Source organism: Ahaetulla prasina, chromosome 6, assembly GCF_028640845.1.
Source record: "Ahaetulla prasina isolate Xishuangbanna chromosome 6, ASM2864084v1, whole genome shotgun sequence".
In the NCBI taxonomy this organism is placed as follows: Eukaryota; Metazoa; Chordata; class Lepidosauria; order Squamata; family Colubridae; genus Ahaetulla; species Ahaetulla prasina.
In genome coordinates, this window is record NC_080544.1 from 35140555 (window position 1) to 35164771 (window position 24217).

The 24217-nt window shown below is 38.3% G+C and overlaps 1 protein-coding gene across 1 annotated transcript in view; it reads left to right on the forward strand.

Moving 5' to 3' along the window:
• The window catches only part of CC2D2B (coiled-coil and C2 domain containing 2B), an 89412-nt gene that overhangs the window by 39152 nt on the left and 26043 nt on the right, over positions 1–24217 (forward strand). Inside the window, exons 20-24 of the mRNA XM_058188080.1 lie at positions 5328–5422; positions 6007–6177; positions 12825–12927; positions 23169–23278; positions 24068–24164. Coding sequence (XP_058044063.1) covers positions 5328–5422; positions 6007–6177; positions 12825–12927; positions 23169–23278; positions 24068–24164 — 576 coding nt within the window. The remainder of the gene's footprint in view (positions 1–5327; positions 5423–6006; positions 6178–12824; positions 12928–23168; positions 23279–24067; positions 24165–24217) is intronic.

The following is a 24217-nucleotide window of genomic DNA, read 5'->3' on the forward strand; positions in this document are numbered from 1 at the left end:
CATGAAGCCTCCTCCCAGAAGGTAACAAAAGAAACTGGTCATGGAGAGGTTGTGTAGTGTCCATGACAATACTGCAGACCGTGGTTAAGCAGCACTTATATGTTATGTCCTGAATAGAAGGAAGTGAACATTGAATAATCTTTTCTGCTGTCCTCACCAGTCTCTGCACAGCCTTTCTATCTGAAACAGTAATACTTCCAAACCACAAAGTAATACAATATGACAGGATGCTTTCAATTGCCCCTCTATAGAAAGAGTCTTCTAATGTTATATATGTATATTTTTCTGAAGTATATGCTGCTTAGGATATAATTGCTGTAATAACATCAACAACAAAATGCAGACAGTTTCTCAGCGAGCAATGGTTTAAATCCATATATAAATCATATGGAAGAGAAATAAAATGAGTAACATTGCTATATCAACATACATTACATATATATTAACATACATCACATTATAAGAGCCTCTGTAGCTCAGACTGCTAATGCAGTCTGTTATTAACAGCAGCTGCCTGCAATTACTGCAGGTTCTAGTCCCACCAGGCCCAAGGTCGACTCAGCCTTCCATCCTTTATAAGGTAGGTAAAATGAGGACCCAGATTGTTGGGGGCAATAAGTTGACTTTGTATATAAATATACAAATAGAATGAAGACTATTGCTAGCATAGTGTAAGCCGCCCTGAGTCTTCGGAGAAGGGCGGGATATAAATGCAAATTTAAAAAAAAAATTGCTTGGAGTAATGCATTGCAGTTATATTGTTAATACAAATGCTGAATATTGAACAGTATAAAATAAATTCATTTAAATCTTGTGCACCAAGTAAGAATTAATTCCTATTCATATAAAGACTCACATTTTTCACTTTAATTAACTACAACACAGTACATCTTTATTATGTCAGCCATTGATCATAGACCAAACAACAGACTACATAATGCCATACCAGAAAATATGTTTCTATAAATACTGTATTTAAAACTAATTTAAATAATTAGTTTTAAAATTGTATATTTAGTTTTTAACCTAAAAATAACAGGATATTGAAAATACATACTCTGTGTTTCCCCAAAATGAAGTCCTCTCCAAATAATAAACCCAATTGGGCTTTTTAGCATATGCATTAAAATAAGACCCCCCCCCCAAAATAAGACCCCCAACAACTACTTACACACATGCGCAGCCAGACCCACCATTTCCTCTGGTTGCTTGCCATACAAACAACATGAGGTGAGGCGAGGCTGGAGGGGGGGGGAGGGGAGACATGCCCTCCTCACCCTGTTTTTCGTGCTGGCCGAGAGGCTGGCCACCGCTGCCCTGACATGTCCTGCTGCTGCCGCCTTGTGGAGCAGGACTCTGCAAGGCTTGTTGTGCCGTGGCATGCACAAACTGCAGCACCACCATGAGCTTCATTGTCCCGACACAGCTGGCGTCCTGACACTTGCGGTATGTTGAACCTCACGGCAGTGCTGCCGTTCATGTGTGAAACATGAACATTGCAGGGGAAGGGCGTTCTCTGTGGGGGGCCCGGCTTTATGGAATGAGCTGCCGGTGGGACTCCGTCTCCTCCCTGATCTCCGGACCTTTAAGCGCGACTTTCTTTTTTCACCAAGTGGGGCTGGCCTGACTGATTTTAGTATGGGGGTTTTAGTGGGTTTTAATAGGGTTTTTACCAAGGTTTTAGTTTTGATAAATTTTAGCTAATATTTTAAGTTACAGCAATTGAATCAGTTTTTTAAATTTGATAGTGTATTTTAAATTTGTTGGGATTTTTGTCATTTTATTGGCTGTACACCGCCCTGAGTCCTCGGAGAAGGGCGGTATAAAAATACGAATAAATAAATAAATAAATAAATAAAACAGCACAAGCCTTGCAGAGTCCTGCTTCACAAGGCGGCAGCAGTGCAATGAGTCTCACAAAGACCCATTTCTGGCAGGTGGGGCAGAGGAGAAGCGAGACGCGTGGAGCGAGATGTAGCTCCCATTGCTGTCTCTTCTCTCCCCCCTCACTGGGCATAGCAGGGCTCCTGCCTCTTGCATAGCTCCTATCCCTTTAGGGATGCAATTTGCATGTGGCAAGTGGGGTAGGCGAGAAGTGGGATGCGCGTCTTACCTTTCAAGTTCCGTGGCATTCCTTGCTATTGGAAACATGCTGGAAAACATGCTGGAAAAGGAAACCTCCTCTCAAGTTCAATAAAGTTTTTTTTTTTACAACGTGTTTCCCTGGACACAATGGCGAGGAACGCGACAGAGCCGGAAAGGTAAGATGTGCATCCCGCTTCTCGCACGCACCACTTGCCACCCCCAAATTGCATCCCTAAAGGGGGTGGGTGGCTAAGCAAGGGGCAGGAGCCCTGCCATGCCTGGCAAGCGGGGGGAGAAGAGACAGCAAGGGGTGCAATGTCTTGCTCCACACATCTCACTTCTCCCCTGCCCCACCTGCCAGCCCTCAATAAAGAGATGGGGAAGGGAAGCAACCAGGCTGTTGTTGTCATTGAAGTGCGAGATGCGCGTCCTACCTTTCCAGCTCTGTGGCTTTCCTTGCCATTGTGTCCAGGGAAACACGTTGTAAAAGAAAACTTCTTGTGAGTTCAAGAAGTTTGATTGAACTCGCAAGAAGGTGTTTTTTTACACCCTGCTTCTTGCCTGCCCCACTTGCCACCCCCAAATTGCATCTCTAAAGGGGGTGGGTGGCAAAGCAAGGGGTAGAAGCCTTGCCATACCCGGCGAGGGGGGCCACATCTTGCTCCATGAATCTCGCTTCTCCCCCACCACACCTGTCAGAAATGAGTCTTTGTGAGACTCATCTCACTGCCACCTCCTCCTTGCAGAGCAGGACTCTACAAGGCTTGTGCCATTGCACGCATGAACGGCAGCACTGGCCATGAGGTTCAACATACCGGTGCAGCCGCGAGCGGCATGACGGCAGCTGTGCCGGTATGATGAAGCTCACGGCGGTGCTGCGGTTCATGTTTGCAATGGCACAACAAGCCTTGCAGAGTCCTGCTCCACGAGGCAGCGGTGGTGGGACATGTCAGGGCAGCAGCGGCCAGCTGCTTGGCCAACGCAAAGAACAGGGAGGGGAGGAGGCGGAGACAACGGGATACCCAGTCCCATGCTCGTCGCCTCCTCCAGCCCAAAATAATAAGACCCCCTCCCCAATAATAAGGCCAAGAAAATGAGACCCTGTCTTATTTCTGGGGAAACACAGTATTATATTTTTGTTTTAAGTTAATATGCTCCTTAATTAGAGCTCTGTAAACTTTGTCACTATAATCTGTAAGTGAAAGCAAAGCATTAAAAAATCCCAAACAGTCAAGGGTAAGGGAAATGTATTGCAACAAAGTTATATGCTATTTTCAAAAATTACCCAGCTAGAACAGCAGAGGTCATTCACTGCATTCTTAATGCAGCCAAACTAGCTTTAAGAATAGGTTTAATTATTTTTCCAAATGTCTTTTTTCCCCTGTTAAATACGAGAGGGGGCAATTTTTTTAAATTGGCAAATGTACTGAGATTCACTGGTGGAGATATGACATAAACGCTAGATTTTAAAAATGATGAGTCAAATTATTCAGTAACTGAAAATAATCTGCAGAAATTTGATAAAGCTAAATATTTAACAAATTTAGAAAACCAAAAGGAGAACAAGGAGACTAGCGTCTGTTTCTTTCTTTAAAGAAAATTAAATTATAGAAAAGAGGGAAACTTTATTACCTTAGTCCAATTATTTAAAATTCTAATAATCCACATAAGTCAGTAACTTCCCATTCTATAACTGATTTTAAAGAAGCAAGATGTAAATGAAATTAGTATGTCAATTTTTAAAAAATTAAATATCTGATCAGTCTTTTCTTTATGCCTTTTCTAATGAATAAGCCATCTCACTGAAGCTGACTAAAATAAACCAAGTAATGTCCAAACATTAGAACTTACTCTTCTCATAGTTAATTTTTAAATAATATTTAAAACAGTACTTGATCAAAGCTGATAGAACTCTATTCAGACATTAAGGCATACTTCAAATAATCATCGTATCAAAAGCCTAAATTAAAGCCAATAGATTTCTTTTCCTGCTTTGAAAATTTGTATTATAAATATACAGATTAAAAAGAAGTAGGAAAAGGACAGAACCATGCTTAACTATTCAAAATACTTGTTACACTATATGTTAAATATACTATTGGGTAGAATATCACTTGAACTTGAGTATTTTAATTCAGTCACACACCTTCCACAGAACTGCATGTTCCAATTATGACTAGTTACAGACTTATTATATCTTACATATAATAAGATGTTTTGGTTTCTTTACCTCAAGCAATTATCTTGTAGAGAATTAATCCAGCTTCCTGGCCCAACACAAGAATTTTTCCATTCCTGTCATTCCTAAATTTCAGCACAAATTGTATTGTACTGAATGAAAAATAAAGCACAATATAATTTGTATTGAAATGTATTTCTTATCTTACTTTGTTTTTCAAACATTCAGTCTAGTGATGGAATGTTCTGGAAAATGGAAATTGTAGCAAAGTATTGCTTCTAATGAGATGTTACTTTATTTTACTAATTTAATTTTAATAAATATAATAAATATAAAGCCTACTTTGAGGTCTACTTTTAAGAGCAGAAAGGGTGCATGAATTAATTGAACAAAATCCTGCTTGCAGGATTATTCTTGCTCTCAAATGCATTTAATTTCTGACATAATTTAATACAAAAGAGGAAGGATTTTGCTAACACAAATAATGAAATAAAATGTATATCTCCCCCTAAAAACAAACACTTTTTTGTTCTAAAAATCATATATTAACTTATTTAGGATTTGATTAGACATGGACAAAAATGAGTAATTCTGATGCCATCATATAGTATGTATGGTTTAATCCCCAAACGCAACATGTACCTTTTACATAGCAACAAAAGCTTACTCAGCCTTCTATCTGCTTCAAGCAATGCCTGTACTAGATATTTCACTCTAAATGTATTGATTTCTGCTGGCACTTCCAAAGCATTAACAACATCTAAAAACTAATAAAGGAGAACATTTGTAGTTCAGGGTCTCTGAGCTTCCTTGTTTTCTTGCAGAGGTTTCATTACTCAAACTTGGTAACATCATCGGTGCTAGTGTGATGGTTTAAAGTCCATCAGTGCTAGCACTAATGATGTTACCTAGTTTGGCTAATGAAACCTCTGCAAGAAAACAACCAAGCTGAGAGAGCACCAAGGAACCTTCAACATTTAAAAAATTTTTGTTTCTGGCTTAAACTCATGTTGATTAAATTTTACAGAGAACTTACGCTTTTTTTTACTATGTTTTTTTTTAGATGCGAGATCAAGTTGCAAAACAAATTTTGACCATTAGGCACAAATTTAATTTATCAGATCTTGTGAGTGATTATGAAGAAATTATATCAATGAGGTAGATAATTTTAAACAACTTATTTTAAAATGACCCAAGGTGGGTACAAATGTTTAACATGAACAATGTAACATTCTAAAAAAACTTCTTACTACATGAAATAGAAAGGTAAAAAAATAGTCTGAAAGAGCTCGTTTATTATTGAAACACTAGAACAGTTTTACAACATGATATGCTTTGTGGTGAAATAAATAAAAAATAAGTAAATAAATAAATAAAATGATGAAATAAAATTGTTTTATAAAACCAATTGTGCATATATTTCAAGATCTGAGAAGTAGTAAATGCCATTCCCTGCTATCATATCATTTGCACTATGACATCAATGAACAGACTGTTATTAGCAGGTAAACTGCAATAATAAAAATCCTTTGGGTACAAATAAGGGCTTCCACATAGTTGGAACCAGCAGCATCCACTGGGAGAGGGTCAGGAAGACAGTTTCAGCAGTGTGATTGTCGCCCCCGTGTATGTGCACGTGAAGTCAACACAGAAACAAAAGGGCTTGATTACAGTGCTGCAGCCATCAGCTTGACTTTTTTGGTCTGATCAAAATAACTTCTTTATTTCTTCATTTGTTCTAGCCAATTGAGTAATGCAATTTTCAAACTAAGTGAACGCAGAAGACATTTGAAACCACAAAGGAAAGAGAGACGAAAGGTTGCAGCCCAGGCAGTCTCGGATGGAGATGTTAAACTTCTTATCAGAATATTGAGAGCATACAATATTCCTGCAAGAAAGGCACCAGCATCTAAGTAGGTGCAACTTTCAATGAATGCAAACAAGGTTGTTTTTTTTTTAGTAATACAGTAAAATACAGACTGTTCATTGATTCTATAGTAAATCAATAATACAGTAATCTACAATATTTATTTTATTTATTTATTTATTTATTTATTTTGTCACAACAATATATATAAGCATCACATAAAAAGATTATATAGTATATAAACATATATATGCAGTAATATAAGGAAGTATAAGCATATATATATATAAGAAGAAAAAACAAGCAAACAATAGGACAGGAACGGTAGGCACGTTTGTGCTCTTATGCACGCCCCTTATAGTCCTCTTAGGAATGGGGTAAGGTCAATAATAGAAAGTTTTTGGTTAAAGCTTTTGGGATTATGGGAAGAGACCACAGAATCAGGTAATGTGTTCCAAGCACCGATAACTCTTTTACAGAAGTCATATTTTCTACAATCTAGATTAAAGCGGTTAACATTAAGTTTGAATCTATTGGTTGCTCTTGTATTATTGCAATTGAAGCTGAAGGAAGGACATTACAATCGATGATTCTATGAGTTAAACTTAGGTCTTGTCGAAGGCGACGGAATTCTAAATTTTCTAAGCCTAGGATTTCAAGTCTGGTGGGATAAGGTATTTTGTTGTTTTCAGAGGAGTGGAGAACTCTTCTTGTAAAATATTTCTGGACACGTTCAATTGTATTGATGTCAGAAATGTGGTGTGGGTTCCAGACAGGCGAGCTGTATTCAAGAATTGGCCTAGCAAATGTTTTATATGCTCTGGTTAGTAATGTAGTGTTTTTGGAAAAGAAGCTACGCAAGATTAGGTTTCCAACTCTTAGAGCCTTTTTTGCTATGAAGTTGCAGTGGGCTTTGGCACTTAGGTCATTTGATATGAAAACTCCAAGGTCTTTGACAGGGTGGGTGTCATCTGTAAGGTAATGACCATCAAGCATGTACTTAGTGTTTGGGTTCTTTTTTCCAATATGTAAGACTGAGCATTTGCTGGTAGAGATTTGGAGTTGCCAAGTTTTAGACCAATCGGAAACTAAGTCAAGGTCATCTTGAAGGGTAGAAGTATTGTTAGTGATGTTAAATAGTTTGACATCATCAGCAAAGAGAACACAATAACTTGAGATAAGGTCACAGAGATCATTTATGTATAGTATGAAGAGTGTTGGTCCAAGAACGCTACCTTAAGGAACGCCATTCTTGACAGGAACAGGATTTGATAGAGCATTGCCAATTTTAATCACTTCTTGTCTGTTAGATAGAAAAGCAGATATCCAATTGTGAAGGGGTCCTGAAATGCCATAGGATTTTAGTTTTAGGAGAAGTTTATCATGTACTACTGAGTAAAAAGCTTTGTAGAAGTCTATGTAGATTGCATCTATTGTTTTGCCTTGATCAAGATTTGTAGTCCATATGTTTTTACAGTGGAGAAGTTGTAAGTTACATGATAATTTTTTTTCTGAAACCAAATTGTTTATTAGAGAGTAGGTTGTTTATTTCTAAGTGGAAGGTAATGGATTGGTTGATGATTGATTCCATTACTTTGCAGGTGACGCAGCATAGAGAGATTGGTCTGTAATTTTCAACTAAGCTGGGGCTCCTTTTTTGAAGATTGGGATGACTGTGGCTAGTGACCAAAGTTTGGGAAGGGAACTGGTCGTGAAAGCTTTATCAAAGATTATGCTTAGGGGTTCTGCTATATTAGTGGAAAGTTTTTTTAAGAAGTATGCACATAGTCCATCAGGTCCAATAGATAGAGATGGTTTCAAGTTATGAAGAGCTTTTCCAACATTATCTTCTGTGAAATCTATATGTGTTAAGTCATCATACTCATTGCTGGTACGATTTGGGAATGTCGGATATGTGTCATCACTGTTAACAAAAACTGAGCCAAAGAATGTGTTAAAGAGGTTTGCTTTAACTGTTTCGTCATTGCATTATTTGCCGTTAGAATCTTTTAGTGGTGGGATGGATCTTGAGTCTTTAAGTTTATTGTTCACAAAATTATACAAGGCACGATTGGAATTTGTGCACAGAAGTTCCTCTTCTTGCTTGGTGTGGTAATTTGTGCATTCAGTTTTTATTTGGTTGCATATATTTCTGTAGTGGTTTTTGAAATTTGCTACATAGCCCTTTTTGTTTCTTCTCCAGAAGGATTTTTTTTATTGAAGCTTTTTTATTGATATGGGTAGTTTGCTTTTCCGGATCTTGGTGGTTGTTTGTGGTACGTATAGTTTAATGACTCTATTGATTTCAAGTAGGAAAAGTCTATAGTGGTCTTCAGCAGTTATACAGGTTGAGAACAGATTTTGCCAGTCCAGAGATGAGAGATCGTTGTTTATAAGATCATAGTTGGCTTTTTTGAAGTTGTAGTTAGGAATACTATTGTTATGACGATTTGTGTAAGGGCGTAAATTGAGACGAAAGTCAATCATGAAGTGGTCGCTGTTGGAAAAGGGTTCTTTTATTTGTAGTCCATAAATTGAGTTTATGTTGTTGCAGAAGATAAGGTCAAGGCAGTTGTTGAGTCTTGTATTGTTAGTTACAAGTTGTTCAAGACCTAGGTTTGTAACAGTGTTGTATAGTGTAGTATGGATTGGATCAGTTGTACATTCACTAGTTATCCAGTTAATAAGTGGTAGATTTAGGTCACCCAGGAAGATGAGAGGATATGGGCAAGAGGTAGCCCATGTTAGCAGTGAGGTTAATATATTTGCATGGGTAATGTCGTAGTCAGGGGCTCTGTAGCATAGTAAGAATCGAAGTGTGGTGTTAAGGGATAGGTCGCATACAATAGTTTCAGGAAGAGAAAGTTTATGTGCAACTTGAATGTTTTTTAGATTCAGTGACTTTTTGTAAAAAATAGCCACTCCACCACTTCTTCGGTTTTCACGATCTGATCGATAAACTTGATATTCTTTGTTTGAAACAATGGAGTCAGGGAGGGATGAGTTCAGCAGTGTTTCACAAACAAATATAATATCAAATGTACCACTGTTTAACAAGAGGATAAATTCAGGTAATTTGTTAACAATGCTTCTTGCATTTATCAATTTGCATTTAAGATATGTAGTGATTAGTGTTGAAGAGGTAAGGGGCGTGCATACCTAGTTTTGGATGTTAGTTGGTTGAAGGATATGTATAACAGGTGGTTGTATAGGTGGTTGGATGGGTGGATGGATGTTTTGGGTAGTGAGTGTTTGGATGTTGGGTATTTGATTGTTTTTTGAGATGGATGGTTGGTTGGATTGCTGTTTGGATGGCTGTTTGGATGGCTGTTTGGATGGTTTGTTGGATGGCTGTTTGGATGGCTGTTTGGATGGATGGTTGAGTGATGGGTACTTGATTGAACATTGGGATGGCTGGTTGGATGTTTTGGGTGATGGAGGGTTTGGTGGTGATTTTTTGATTGTAGGTTTTATTTTTTATGCAATCAGCACGGTAGTCAATGTATAGGTTGGATTCACCATTTTCTTGTCTTCGTTTAAGTTCTGTGCGGAGTTCACGAGAACGTATCCGTTGCAGAAAAGATAGATCAGGACGTGATCTAAGTTTACTGTAGGCAGGGTTGGATACTGTAGGCAGGGTTGCAATAGCTGCAGATTATCTAGATAGTCATCCACACTATAAGATAATTAACAGCATTTGTAGTGCTTTTAAGTTAAGTTTACTTTATTGTCATTGCACCTCGTACAATGAAATTAAATGCCATATTCAGTGTACATTATAACTATAAAAATAAAACATAAACAAACATCCTTCACATTCTATACAATTGAATTGAACAACCAATATTGCATTAGTATTGCACTATAAAGTAGAATTCAATAAAGTTACTGCCCTGGGATAGAAGTTGTTTTTCAGCCTATTTGTCCTTGTTTTTATTATCCTGCACTGTCTACCAGATGTAAAAGTTCAAAAAAAGGGTGCCCAGGATGAGATGGATCTTTAAGGATGTTTGGAACTTTCTTAAGGCAGCGGGAGCTATAAAGCTCTTCCAAAGAGGAGAGAGGGCAACCAGTGATCCTCTGGGCAATGACGTTGACCCTCTGGAGTGCTGTCCTATCTGCCACTGTGAAATTGGCAAACCATACACAGATGCAGTAAGTTAAAATACTCTGTATGGTGCAGCGGTAGAAGGTCACCAGCAGTTTTTCATTCAGTTGTTGTTTCCTGAGAAGTCTCAGGTACTATAATCTCTTTGACCAGTGCTGCAATGTGAATGCCCCAGGTCAGGTCCTCTTTTATGATAACACCCAGAAACTTAAAACTGGCTACTTGCTCCACTCAGTCTCCATTGATAAGCAAAGGCTGGATGTCTGATCTATTCGGTCTATAGTCTACTATAAGCTTCTTGGTCTTATTGGTGTTAAGGACCAAGTTATTGTCTCCACACCACGAAAGTAACCATTCCACTTCATCTCGATAGGCAGACTCATGCCCCCTGGAGATGAGTCCCACCACATTTATAATTTAGTTCTTTTCATTGTGAATATAACCGTCAATTCTACAATACTAGCAAAGTAATTTAAATACCACCAAGTGAAAGACAGAATTAAAGACACATTATTTATGCTAATGGCAAAAAACATTTCCAAGAAAATGTAATGAAAATCATTATTCTACAATATCGTGTTAGCCCTTAAAAAAGCCTATGGTTTACCGTGTTTCCCCGAAAATAAGACACTGTTTTATATTTTTTTTGAACCCTGAAATAAGTGCTTGGCCTTATTGCCATGCGTTCAAAAGCCCGATTGGACTTATTATTAAGGAACGTCTTATTTTGGGGGGAACAGGGTACATGCCTCTGATTTTCATTGTTAGTACCATTTTGTTATATTTTTATCAAAATTCCACTGTGCTCTAAAATACTAGTTTAGTGTCTGGATATGTAGAAAAGTCTGCTGAAATTATTTATGGCAGAATAGCACAGAAGTGAAAGATTGAAGGCAAAGGAAAAGGGGACAGCACAGGATGAGATAGTTAGATAGTGTCATTGACGCGACAACATGAATTTGGGCTAATTCTGGGATACAATCGAGGACAGGGGAGCCTGATGTGCTATGGTCCATGAGGTTATGAAGAGACAGATATGGTACAACTTAACAACTGAACAATAATAACAAACCACAAAAGGAACCAAGTTAATTTGCAAAATGAAAGGCCTGGTAGATTTTGAAATAAAGGGGATTTTTTTTTCTTGAAATAATGTTTCATTTGAAAAGTATGGCTGTCTTTCAGAATTACTATTCTAGAAATAATTGGAACTACTAGAATATTGTATGTAATGCAAACAGAATTTCTTATCAGAGATTTATAATATACTGTATAACAATAATAGGCATTGGGGCACATTTCAATATGTTTTCTCTGGATCAGTCTCGTTGACTTTAGTGGAATGCCAATATGCTAAACTTAGACACAAGCAAAAACAGTATTATTTCCAAGTAGTCAAGCACAAATAATTACCAGTTTTGAGAACCTTGGCTTGAATAAACTTTTCATTTCATTTCCTACAGTGCTACTACCCCGTATTTTACTTATCTCCACATTATTCAACCAATTCCTCATTTACCTTCCCCTGAATTACTCATTATCATGCAATTTCTCTAAAGCTGTAGTATTCAAATTGTCATCTCAGAACTAACATCTTCAAATCCGTTTTTTGCAATTTCTATAACACTTTCTGAGTATTAAAAATACTTTCTGAGTATTAATTTCAGATGTTTCCTGTTATTTCGAAATAAGAAACACATATAAGCAGAAGAATACTAAGCTACTGTCAGGTTTGCACTGTATCAGTTTGCATTGATAGGGGAATGAATGAATGATTGAGCAAACCTATTTATGGTCACTCCTCTTTTCCATATTGTCTATATTATTTTGGCGGATATGTCTGGCTGCACCCAGCAACCTCCTCAAAACAATTTTATTTGTGTTGTCCACACATTCAGGTTCTGAAACTTCCTTCAGAAAACTTCTATACTATGGGCAGGAACCTATTTGCACACTCGAGAATACTCCTTCCTTTTTTTTTCTAGACTAGAAAGAAAACTTATATCAGATAATTTTGACATTAATGCATTTACTAGCCCTAAATAAATGATCCTTATGCAATCTTTAATCATGAAAAAATATATGAAATGGAAGCATAAGAATGTAAATCATGCTACAATGAAAATTTCTTCTGAATGAATATGTGATGCATTTCTCAGTTGCTTTGTTTACAGGGAAGAGTATCTAGGTAATAGTTTGCATTTATATAACTCTGTATTTCCTGAAATTTCTAGATTTATTGCTACAATGCATTAAATTATAGTAGGAAATAATTTTTGATTGATAGCAATAGAAGCAGTCTATTAGCAATATCCATGTTTAACAACAAAATGAAAATGAAAAGTTTGCTGAGGTGACTCTTCTGATTAGACTTTTCTAAAAGTAATGTCATGCCAACTTATATTTTATCATGCCCCCCTCCCTGCATAGACTTGTATCAGCAAATTTGAGTTACAACTTTTACTCAGATTTTCTTTAGATTAGCAGTCAACCTATTATTATGCGTCAATAAATGGGAGTTGTGGTGCATTTTAATGAGAAAAACTGGCTGAAACATATATAATATTTTCTTTTAATATTCTTAGGGTTCCAGTTACTTATTCACCATCATACTTACCAAATCGTATGTCCCGAGGCAGACATATTCCATTAGGTAATTCAGCCTATGCTGCCGATCTTCTCTCTGAGGTAATTATGATTTTTTTCCCTTTTAAAATATGTTCCATTTTTCTCTCTCTGTGTGTATATATATATATATATATATATATATAAGCATTTCATAAGCCTTGAAGAAAGCAATAATAAATCTATATGGCAATGTGAAAGATCATTCTATTTTGAGCAGTTTAATGACATGTTTTGATTTCCCCTTAATGTTAGGAAAAGTCTAAAAGTTTAGAGCTCATTCTGAGCTAAGTTTCTTGTTTCTTACTTTTGTTTGATAAATAAAGAAGGTGTGTGTGTGTGGGTGCAAATCTCAAAAAGTTATGTAGAAAATTAGCACCCACCCCCCTCCTAGAAGAATGAAATATTTTAGGAAATATTAAAAAGGGCAGAATATTATATTTCCCTGGATGAGAAATGGAAAAACATGTTTTAAGGACAAAGCAGCTCCCTGCAGCTTCCTGCCTCCCCCCACCTTTGTCAATGGGTCAGAGACAGAAACTCATTCTCCCCACCTTTGTCAATGGGACCATCATTTGCAACACAATAGGACCCCTCTAGCAACAGAAACTCACCACATGGCACCTAGGAAGATTACATCAGCCAGCAAGGCTAGCTAAGACCCCCACCCCCTGGGAGTCTGACAACCAATCAGGATACTCTTCCTGTGCCCCAGGAAGTTCAAAACTCAGAGAAAGCATAAAGCCAGGGCGCGCTCAGCATCTCGTCCCTTTTCTGTTCAGGAACTCAAACCATGTGATCCTGACCACCATTAAACCATCTTTCCAAGCAGTCTCCATGTTTCCAGTGTCTTTTTCCCCACTTGGAACTGAACCCAGATGGACATTTCTTTCAACAGCTACAAAGCTTTTCTTGATCCTACATTGTCAAGGTCAAATCTTGCAGGCTCATGACCGTAAAAGCAGGGCCATGAAGTCATGATGACAGGTTTTAATAAAAACCCTAGTATTGGCCTTTAGCTTGGGAGCTACTACACAGAATGTATTACTGGGCCCTTCCTTTTTTTCCTGGTGTGTTTGTTGTCTCTGGATCTAAAAGAACCAATTGCCTGGACACCTGGTCATTACCTTGACATTTGTCAAAACAGCCAGTTGATTTAAAATATTACTTTGAATAAATAAAGACCCTTTAATTTATCCTAACCCTTTTCTGTTTTTAGACTCTTGGATTAGTTTGCTAATGTACATGTAGTTCAGTAGGTGAATTTTAATGTTTTCATTACGGGGGCATGGGTTTTAAAAGCAGTCAGCAAAAATATAACATCAAGGAACGTAAAGGAATATCCTTAACTGGATAGTTTTTATTAACACCATCTCACCAGAAGATGTAAAGTCAATTCCTTTACATGTCTTAAGGAAATGCAAAATGTAAAAGACTGCAGAAGAAAATAAAATTTGTGGTTATAAAATTTGAAGTTTGGACCTGGATTCAATTTTGAGGTTTTAATGAAAGCTTTAGGGAACTTTTAAAAATGTATTTTAACATGGATAAAGTAACAATGTTTTTATAGCAAGACCAGGGTGGACTTTAATTCTTATTTTATTTTCTATATAAAAACATGTAGCTATAATATATACTCAAGTTTGGGTGTCAGAATCCTGGGATACCTACAAAGCACTTGTATAAAGTTTTTATGTACACTTAATTTTTTCTATTTTATCTAAATTAATAATTGCATACAGGCTTTAATGATTATTTAAATATTATGGGCCCTTCAGGTACTTTTTAGTTGCCATTTTCAACTGAATTGTAGTTTATTCTTTATTAATTTTTAATATTGCATTTTATTGTCTTGTAGTGTATAATTATGTGTGCATGAAAAATGAAGTTACTATAACTAATAATAATTTATGGGGAAAGTACTGAAAAGATCTGGAAATTGTGATATCGCCAGACCAAAGTAGCAAGGAAATCTGAGCACTGATTAAAAGAGAAATTATTCACTTTATAATTGAACTGTGAGAATTTAAGAAAAACTTAAATTGTCAAAATGAAAATGAATTTGATGAATTAGAAATAAATACCTGCTTGACTTATGACATAATACACTATTGACATGTCTTGATTAGAAATTAGAGGCTGTGGTTCTCATCCTGGCCAGCATCAAGACCAAGTGGGTGACTTTTGATCAGGCACTCTTCTTTGAGTTTAATCCTCCCTCAAAGAGTTATTGTTATGACAAGAATAGAACAGAAGTATTACCTTGTTATCTAGAACAGTTTCACCAACCAGTGGTCCGTGGGCCACTGGTGGTCCTATAAAATTGTATCCATAGAAAAATTATTTGCATTTTATATTGCACTAAATACTATTTATCTTTTAAAAATTCATATTAGGTCCAGATGGATTTAAAATTATGAATTTAGTGGTCCCTGAGGTCCGGAAGGTTGGTGACCCCTGATCTAGAATAACCCACTGCATTATTAAAGATAGGTAAGCTCAAGAATTTTTACAACTTGTCTCTCCATTAGGACAGTACTTATCTGAAAACAGAACTGGATTGAAAATGTTTGTGTGTGTGTGTGTGTGTGTGGTGGAAAGAAAGCAAAAGATTTTGAATTTGAAAATGGGCAGATCAGATCCACGTTATGAAGAAAAAATCCTAGTGGATTCTCAATAAGAGGCAGTAACTTCAATGTTGGTTAACTGCTTCATTGTAAATCCTTCTCCTCCTCCTTCCTGTTATGCTGTGACTGAACTCTGTTTAAGAGATTGGAAAGAACACTGGAGCTGCACTTTGCATTCTTTTTTTATTTCTTTTGTCACAACAGTATACACAAACAAATGTTATAGATAAAACAGCATATCTTGAAGTAAGTAATATATATATATAACAATAGGACTGGAGCGGTAGGCACTTTGTTTTTATGTATGCTTATAGTCCTCTTAGGAATGGGGTGAGGTCAATAGTAGACAGTTTTTGGTTGAAGATTTTGGGATTTTGAGTAGGGACTATGGAGTCTTGTAATGTATCTTTAAATGTTTTGGCGGGAAACAAGCACGTTGCTGATTGGTTGAAGCCGCCGGTTAAACTGTATATAAGGAGAGGTTTTTCCCCAGCCCGGTTGCTGGGTTCACCATATATTAAAGAGCTGTTGTCACTACCCTGGTCTCCAGCCTCGTTATTGCCCAACTTAACACTGGCGACGGGTGGGATCTCGAGGCTAAGAGCACCAGGAACGAGCTGAACGCACGGAAGAACCGAACCCAGCAAACTCAGGGCAGAAACGCGATGGCCAGCTACACCGCCCGCCCGCTTGACCCATCCAGGGAGAAATGGGGAACGACATGACCCGCTTCGAGAGCTTCCTCGAGGCAAACGAACTGCAAGGAGTTCCAGACAACCGAAAAGGGCGATTTTCCTGAGCCACTGCGGTCCCGAGGTCATCGACATCGCGAAGCCCTGGCAGAGCCAACGCCTACAATCGGTATCATGGCAAACTCTGCAAAATCTATTGAAGAACCATTTCCCAACACCGTCCAAATACGCACGCTTTGAATTTGGAGAGCGAGACAGCAAGAGGCGAATCCATCAGCGATTACATGGCCGCCCTGAGAAAAGCCTCCAAGGATTGTGGGTAGAGACTTGGATGAGGAGCTGTTAGAGCAACTCATCCGTGGGGTCAGAGACATTCGCTTTGGCGGAGGCGGCTGCTATCAAAAGCAACTCACGCTGGCAAACGCCTCTGGACGAAGCCAGAGCTCATGAGATGTCCACCCAAGCGGCGGAAACCCTACAAAGCCACTCACGCCAACGGCAAGCGCGAAATCAACCCCGTCCACAACGAAGAAATCCAGACCAATCAGACGGCGAGGATGAGGAAGGAGTTTGCCTCACCGGAGAAGGCAAAGAAGACCGATGAATGCGGAAGGCGGAGGGCAACACCAGCGCCAACGATGCAAGTTCAAGGACGCCACATGTCGGCGGTGCAGAAGAAGGGCACCTGGCTCAAGTCTGTCGAGCACCCCAACCTTCCCGCCGAAAATTCAAACCAACCAATCAGAGCGCTGGATCGCAGGCGACCCGTGATTGGTCAAAACAAAAGGGCGCGAATTCAAATCGAACGACCGTGATAGTAGGCCGAGCAGCAACCCGCCGAGAAGAAAATCTTCACAAACCGAAAATCGGAGTGCCGTGCGACTGAAGTGGACACAGGATCAGCGATCACAATCATGTCCTGGGACACTTTTAAAGCTTTGCCGAATCGCCAAACGCAAACTGCAAACACAGCGGCTAAGAGTTCACGACTACCAAGGGAATCGCATCCCTGTTCGAGGGACCACCTCCGTCCAGGCCGAGTACGGACCACATTAAGAAGACCCTGCCCATCACGATGTCGAAGGGACCCTGCCAAGTTTGTTGGGACTAGACTGGTTCCGCATTGGGCATGGAGTGACTGGCATCTACAGAAGTGACTTTAACCTAAAAGACACACTCATGGACGAATTCAAGATGTGTTCAAGGACTGCCTGGCCAAGGGGGACCCCTATTTCCTTCAATTTAGACCCCAGGTAGCCCCTATACGGTTAAAAGCAAGGAGGGTCCTTTGTCCCTTAAACCCAAGATTGACAGGGAGATAGACAAGCTCATCAGTCAGGGATACTGGTGCCAGTCGATCATGCAAAGTGGAGACGCCAATCGTCACCCCAGTGAAACCAGATGGGTCAGTTAGAATCTGCGCTGACTACAAGGCAACGTTAAACAAAGCCTTGCAAAAAGCTTACTCGTCCCTGTGGTGCAACACTTGCTGCACTCGCTGGGGCAAGGACGTTTTGCCAAATTAGATTTGGCCCAAGCCTATCAACAACTGCCTGTAGACGCCAACACAGCCAAGCCCAGACAATTGTGACTCACAGAGGTGCTTTCAAGTGTACCCGGTTACAGTTTGGGGTGAGGTGGCACCTGGTCTATTTCAAAATTTAATGGAGCGACTTCTGCAAGGGCTCCGGGGTAGTCCCCTATTTTGATGATGTATTGGTATCAAAATTTAGAAGAATTGGGGAGCGCTTTGAGAAAGTTCTGGGCATTTTCCGTCAGCCGTCTAAAGGTTAAAGTGAACAAATGCCAAATAGGGGTAGAACTGAGAGTTCTTGGGCTACAGAATAGACAAGGAAGGAATCCACCCCACTGAGAGCAAGGTCAAGGCAAGAAAGGCTCCAGCGCAAAAACAAAACAGAGCTACAGGCATTCCTGGGTCTAGTGAACTTTTACGCTATTTTGAAAATAAGGCAACCGCTGCCGAGCCGCTACATAAGTTACTGGGAAAGAATACTGTTTGGTCTTGGGGAAAGACGGAAGCTAGGGCTTTGAAGCAGTAAAAACCTACTCGAGCGATAGCTTACTGATCCAGTATCATAGCACATGCCATTGGTATTAGTTTGGCGATGCTTCCCCACGGGTGGGGCTGTGCTCAGCCACAGGCTTCCAAATGGCACAGAAGCCCCAATAGCCTTCTACTCCAGAACGATGTCCTCGACAGAGAGGAACTATAGTCAGTTGGATAAGGAAGCTCTAGCTATAGTTTCAGGGTAAAAGTTTCACGAATCGCTTTGGTAGAGACTTTGAAATTGTTACAGACCATAGACCACTGTTAGGGTTACTGGCTGCGCCCAACGCCTGTGGCACTTTCGCCCGATTGACCCGATGGACTATCTTTTAGCCGCTACTCCTATAAACTGCAGCATCGGCCAGGAAAGAGTTGGGGCATGCGGACGCATTAAGCAGATGCCCACTACCAGGGGCGATCGAGACCCCACTCGGGACGCCCATACTGTTAATTGACTCTCTGACTCTGGCCCAGTCACATCTAAGGAGGTGGCTCGGCCATACCGACATTATTTTGAGAACTGTACTTGGTTGGGTACAAAGAGGGTGGTTGCGCCGGGCGAGCTTTAAAGAGTTTGTAAAAACGTGGGGAACTTTCGGCTCAAGGGGTGCCTGCTATGGGGGATCGAGTGGTGATCCCAGAGAAATTGAGGAAAAGGGTGTTGGATCTCTCCACGAGGGTCACCCAGGGATCGTAAGGATGAAGGGTCTAGCGAGAAGCTATGTGTGGTGGCCCTTAATGGACTCGAAATTGCTGAAAGGGTAGGGAAATGCCAGGCCTGCCAGGAGTCCAGACCGCTACCCCAACGGCCCCGGTTCGGGAATGGGAGAGACCCCAAGGGCCCTGGTCTAGAATCCACATTGATTTTGCCGGCCCTTCCACGGCCAAACCTTCCTGGTAGTAGTCGATGCCTACCCAAATGGCTGGAAATCATTCTCATGAGATCCATGACAGCCGAGGCCGTGATCTCAGTCCCACGGCACCTATTTGTAACCCATGGGTTGCCCGACTTAATATTTATATTTGATATTTATATTTCTATTTTTAATAATTCGGGCGCTAGAATAAGTTTTTTAAGGATTATTTTAATTTGTATATTGATATTGATGTTTTATATGCCTGTAAACCGCCCTGAGTCCTTTGGGAGATAGGGCGGTATATAAATTCGAATAATAAATAAATAAATAAAAATATATATATAGGCATTTCATAAGCCTTGAAGAAAGCAATAATAAATCTATATGGCAATGTGAAAGATCATTCTATTTTGAGCAGTTTAATGACATGTTTTGATTTCCCCTTAATGTTAGGAAAAGTCTAAAAGTTTAGAGCTCATTCTGAGCTAAGTTTCTTTTTTCTTACTTTTGTTTGATAAATAAAGAAGGTGTGTGTGTGTGTGGGTGCAAATCTCAAAAAGTTATGTAGAAAATTAGCACCCACCCCCCTCCTAGAAGAATGAAATATTTTAGGAAATATTAAAAAGGGCAGAATATTATATTTCCCTGGATGAGAAATGGAGAAACATGTTTTAAGGACAAAGCAGCTCCCTGCAGCTTCCTGCCTCCCCCCACCTTTGTCAATGGGTCAGAGACAGAAACTCATTCTCCCCACCTTTGTCAATGGGACCATCATCCGCAACACAATAGGACCCCTCTAGCAACAGAAACTCACCACATGGCACCTAGGAAGATTACATCAGCCAGCAAGGCTAGCTAAGACCCCCACCCCCTGGGAGTCTGACAACCAATCAGGATATTCTTCCTGTGCCCCAGGAAGTTCAAAACTCAGAGAAAGCATAAAGCCAGGGCGCGCTCAGCATCTCGTCCCTTTTCTGTTCAGGAACTCAAACCATGTGATCCTGACCACCATTAAACCATCTTTCCAAGCAGTCTCCATGTTTCCAGTGTCTTTTTCCCCACTTGGAACTGAACCCAGATGGACATTTCTTTCAACAGCTACAAAGCTTTTCTTGATCCCACATTGTCAAGGTCAAATCTTGCAGGCTCATGACCGTAAAAGCAGGGCCATGAAGTCATGATGACAGGTTTTAATAAAAACCCTAGTATTGGCCTTTAGCTTGGGAGCTACTACACAGAATGTATTACTGGGCCCTTCCTTTTTTCCTGGTGTGTTTGTTGTCTCTGGATCTAAAAGAACCAATTGCCTGGACACCTGGTCATTACCTTGACATTTGTCAAAACAGCCAGTTGATTTAAAATATTACTTTGAATAAATAAAGACCCTTTAATTTATCCTAACCCTTTTCTGTTTTTAGACTCTTGGATTAGTTTGCTAATGTACATGTAGTTCAGTAGGTGGATTTTAATGTTTTCATTACGGGGGCATGGGTTTTAAAAGCAGTCAGCAAAAATATAACATCAAGGAACGTAAAGGAATATCCTTAACTGGATAGTTTTTATTAACACCATCTCACCAGAAGATGTAAAGTCAATTCCTTTACATGTCTTAAGGAAATGCAAAATGTAAAAGACTGCAGAAGAAAATAAAATTTGTGGTTATAAAATTTGAAGTTTGGACCTGGATTCAATTTTGAGGTTTTAATGAAAGCTTTAGGGAACTTTTAAAAATGTATTTTAACATGGATAAAGTAACAATGTTTTTACAGCAAGACCAGGGTGGACTTTAATTCTTATTTTATTTTCTATATAAAAACATGTAGCTATAATATTTACTCAAGTTTGGGTGTCAGAATCCTGGGATACCTACAAAGCACTTGTATAAAGTTTTTATGTACACTTAATTTTTTCTATTTTATCTAAATTAATAATTGCATACAGGCTTTAATGATTATTTAAATATTATGGGCCCTTCAGGTACTTTTTAGTTGCCATTTTCAACTGAATTGTAGTTTATTCTTTATTAATTTTTAATATTGCATTTTATTGTCTTGTAGTGTATAATTATGTGTGCATGAAAAATGAAGTTACTATAACTAATAATAATTTATGGGGAAAGTACTGAAAAGATCTGGAAATTGTGATATCGCCAGACCAAAGTAGCAAGGAAATCTGAGCACTGATTAAAAGAGAAATTATTCACTTTATAATTGAACTGTGAGAATTTAAGAAAAACTTAAATTGTCAAAATGAAAATGAATTTGATGAATTAGAAATAAATACCCTGCTTGACTGCATATGACATAATACACTACTTGGGGCATGTCTTGATTAGAAATTAGAGGCTGTGGTTCTCATCCTGGCTTAGGCATCAAGACCAAGTGGGTGACTTTGGATCAGGCACTCTTTCTTTGAGTTTAATCCTCCCCTCAAAGAGTTATTGTTATGACAAGAATAGGAACAGAAGTATTACCTTGTTATCTAGAACAGTGTTCACCAACCAGTGGTCCGTGGGCCACTGGTGGTCCTTGCGAAAATTTTGGTGGTCCATAGAAAAATTATTTGCATTTTTATATTGCACTAAATACTATTTATCTTTTTAAAAAATTCATATTAGTGGTCCGCGGGATTTAAAATTATGAATTTAGTGGTCCCTGAGGTCCGGAAGGTTGGTGACCCCTGATCTAGAATAACCCACTGCATTATTAAAGATAGGTAAAGGGGCTCAAGAATTTTTACAACTTGTCTCTCCATTAGGACAGTACTTATCTGAAAACAGAACTGGATTGAATTGTGTTTGTGTGTGGTGGGAAAGGAAAGCAAAAGAATTCTTGAATTTGAAAATGGGCAGATCAGATCCACGGTTATGAAGAAAAAAAAATCCTCCCCCCCCCAGTGGATTCTCCAATATAAGAGGCAGTAACTTGGAATGTTGGTTAACTGCTTCATTGTAAATCCTTCTCCCTCCTCCTTCCCTGTTATGCTGTGACTGAACTCTGTTTAAGAGATTGGAAAGAACACTGGAAGCTGCACTTTGCATTCTTTTTTTTTTATTTCTTTTTGTCACAACAGTATACACAAACAAATGTTATAGATAAAACAGCATATCTTGAAGTAAGTAATATATATATATAACAATAGGACTGGAGCGGTAGGCACTTTTGTGCTCTTATGCATGCCCCTTATAGTCCTCTTAGGAATGGGGTGAGGTCAATAGTAGACAGTTTTTGGTTGAAGATTTTGGGATTTTGAGTAGGGACTATGGAGTCTGGTAATGAGTTCCAAGCATTAACAACTCTGTTACAGAAGTCATATTTTCTGCAATCGAGTTTGAAGCAGTTGACATTTAGCTTGAATCTATTTTTTGCTCTTGTAATATTGCGATTGAAGCTGAAGTAGTCTTTTATAGGAAGGATATTGCAATAGATTATTTTGTGTGTTAAACACAGGTCATGTCGAAGTCGACGGAGTTGTAAGTTTTCTAATCCCAGGATTTTAAGTCTGTTGGTATAAGGTATTTTGTTTTTTTCAGAGGAGTGAAGAACTCTTCTAGTGAAATATTTCTGGACTCGTTCTATTGTATTTATGTCAGAGATGTGGTATGGGTTCCAGACGGATGAGCTGTATTCAAGAATAGGTCTGGCAAATGTTTTGTATGCTCTAGTTAGTAGTGTAGAGTTTTTTGAAAAGAAGCTACATAAAATTAGGTTTACAACTCTTAGGGCCTTTTTTGCTATGTAGTTGCAGTGGGCTTTGCCATTAAGGTCATTTGATATGAGAACTCCAAGATCTTTGACAGGGTGGGGGTCGTCAGTAAGGTAATGTCCATCAAGTTTGTACTTGATGTTAGGGTTAGGGTTAGGTTAGGGTTAGGGTTAGGGTTAGGGTACCTTACGGTATTTTGCAAATTGTTTTAGCACAAGTAGAAACAGAATAGTGTTGTGTTTAAGTAATAACTGCTTTTTGTACTATCCACAGTGAGAAGAGAAAGAGGTTATTTAACTTTACTAACTGTTCTTCCTTTCCATTTTAATATGGTAAAACATTTGCTCTGTTTTAGGTGACCGTGCATCCTTTTGTAGAAGTTACATTTCAGAAAACAGTTTATCAGACTAGCACTGCAGATGGCTCTCATCCATGCTGGAATGAAGAACTTCAAGTTGATTTTAAGTGAGTTAATATTTCAACTTTAATATAGTTTGTTTTAGTAAGATGAATGTGGCATTTAAATTACTCAGTAAAAATTCTGTGTTTCCTCTGTGTCCAAATACTTCTTGCACTGCAATCTATTCCATTTTTTTAGACATTGGACTTCAGTTGTACATTATCTGCATATAGTGGAACATGAGCCCAAAACAATTACTTCTTATTTAATTACCTGAATGTTATAAGAAGTTTGCTCTATAAAGAAAACAGTAAAACAGTAAATCCTCACTTTAACAGATTATTCAGGGAACAGCATGTCCATTATATTTGATATTTGGATAAAACTAAACTTGTATCATTGGCATCAGTTTATCATTTTCCTAATGTAATTGCGCTATATCCTTTAAACTAAGAGTCAGTTAAAACAGTAGATCATTGATTCAAGATTATCTTTGTTAAACTGAAATTTTATTGCAAATGATGCCGTTTAGTCAATTTTATAATTATGCAAATGATTGAAATTCACAGAAATGATAAGTTCAAAATAAACAGATATGAATGATCCATTTAATGTATGTAATGTAAATATTTATGTATGAGACTTAATATTTTCTAAATCTAGATGTGATTTCAGAGTTTCAAATGGACAGAATTTGTACAGAAGATTCAGAGTCTATACAGCACAGTATATAGTTTAAATAGCTTTACTATTTAATACATGAATATTTTAATATTTTTAAATTGTGTATGTTTAAAGTAGAAAAAATATAACTTTTCTTAATTTCATTTCAAATATTTTGTTTTTTGTTTCAGCTCTCCAGCACATGATTATACCTTTTTAGGTCTATCTAAAATAAAAGACAACATAAATATTAGCATTTTTGATGAATTTGTGCTTGAAAAGCATGAGGTAAATTGTGTATTGGAAAAAGAATAAACTTTTAAATAAGGAATCATAGACTA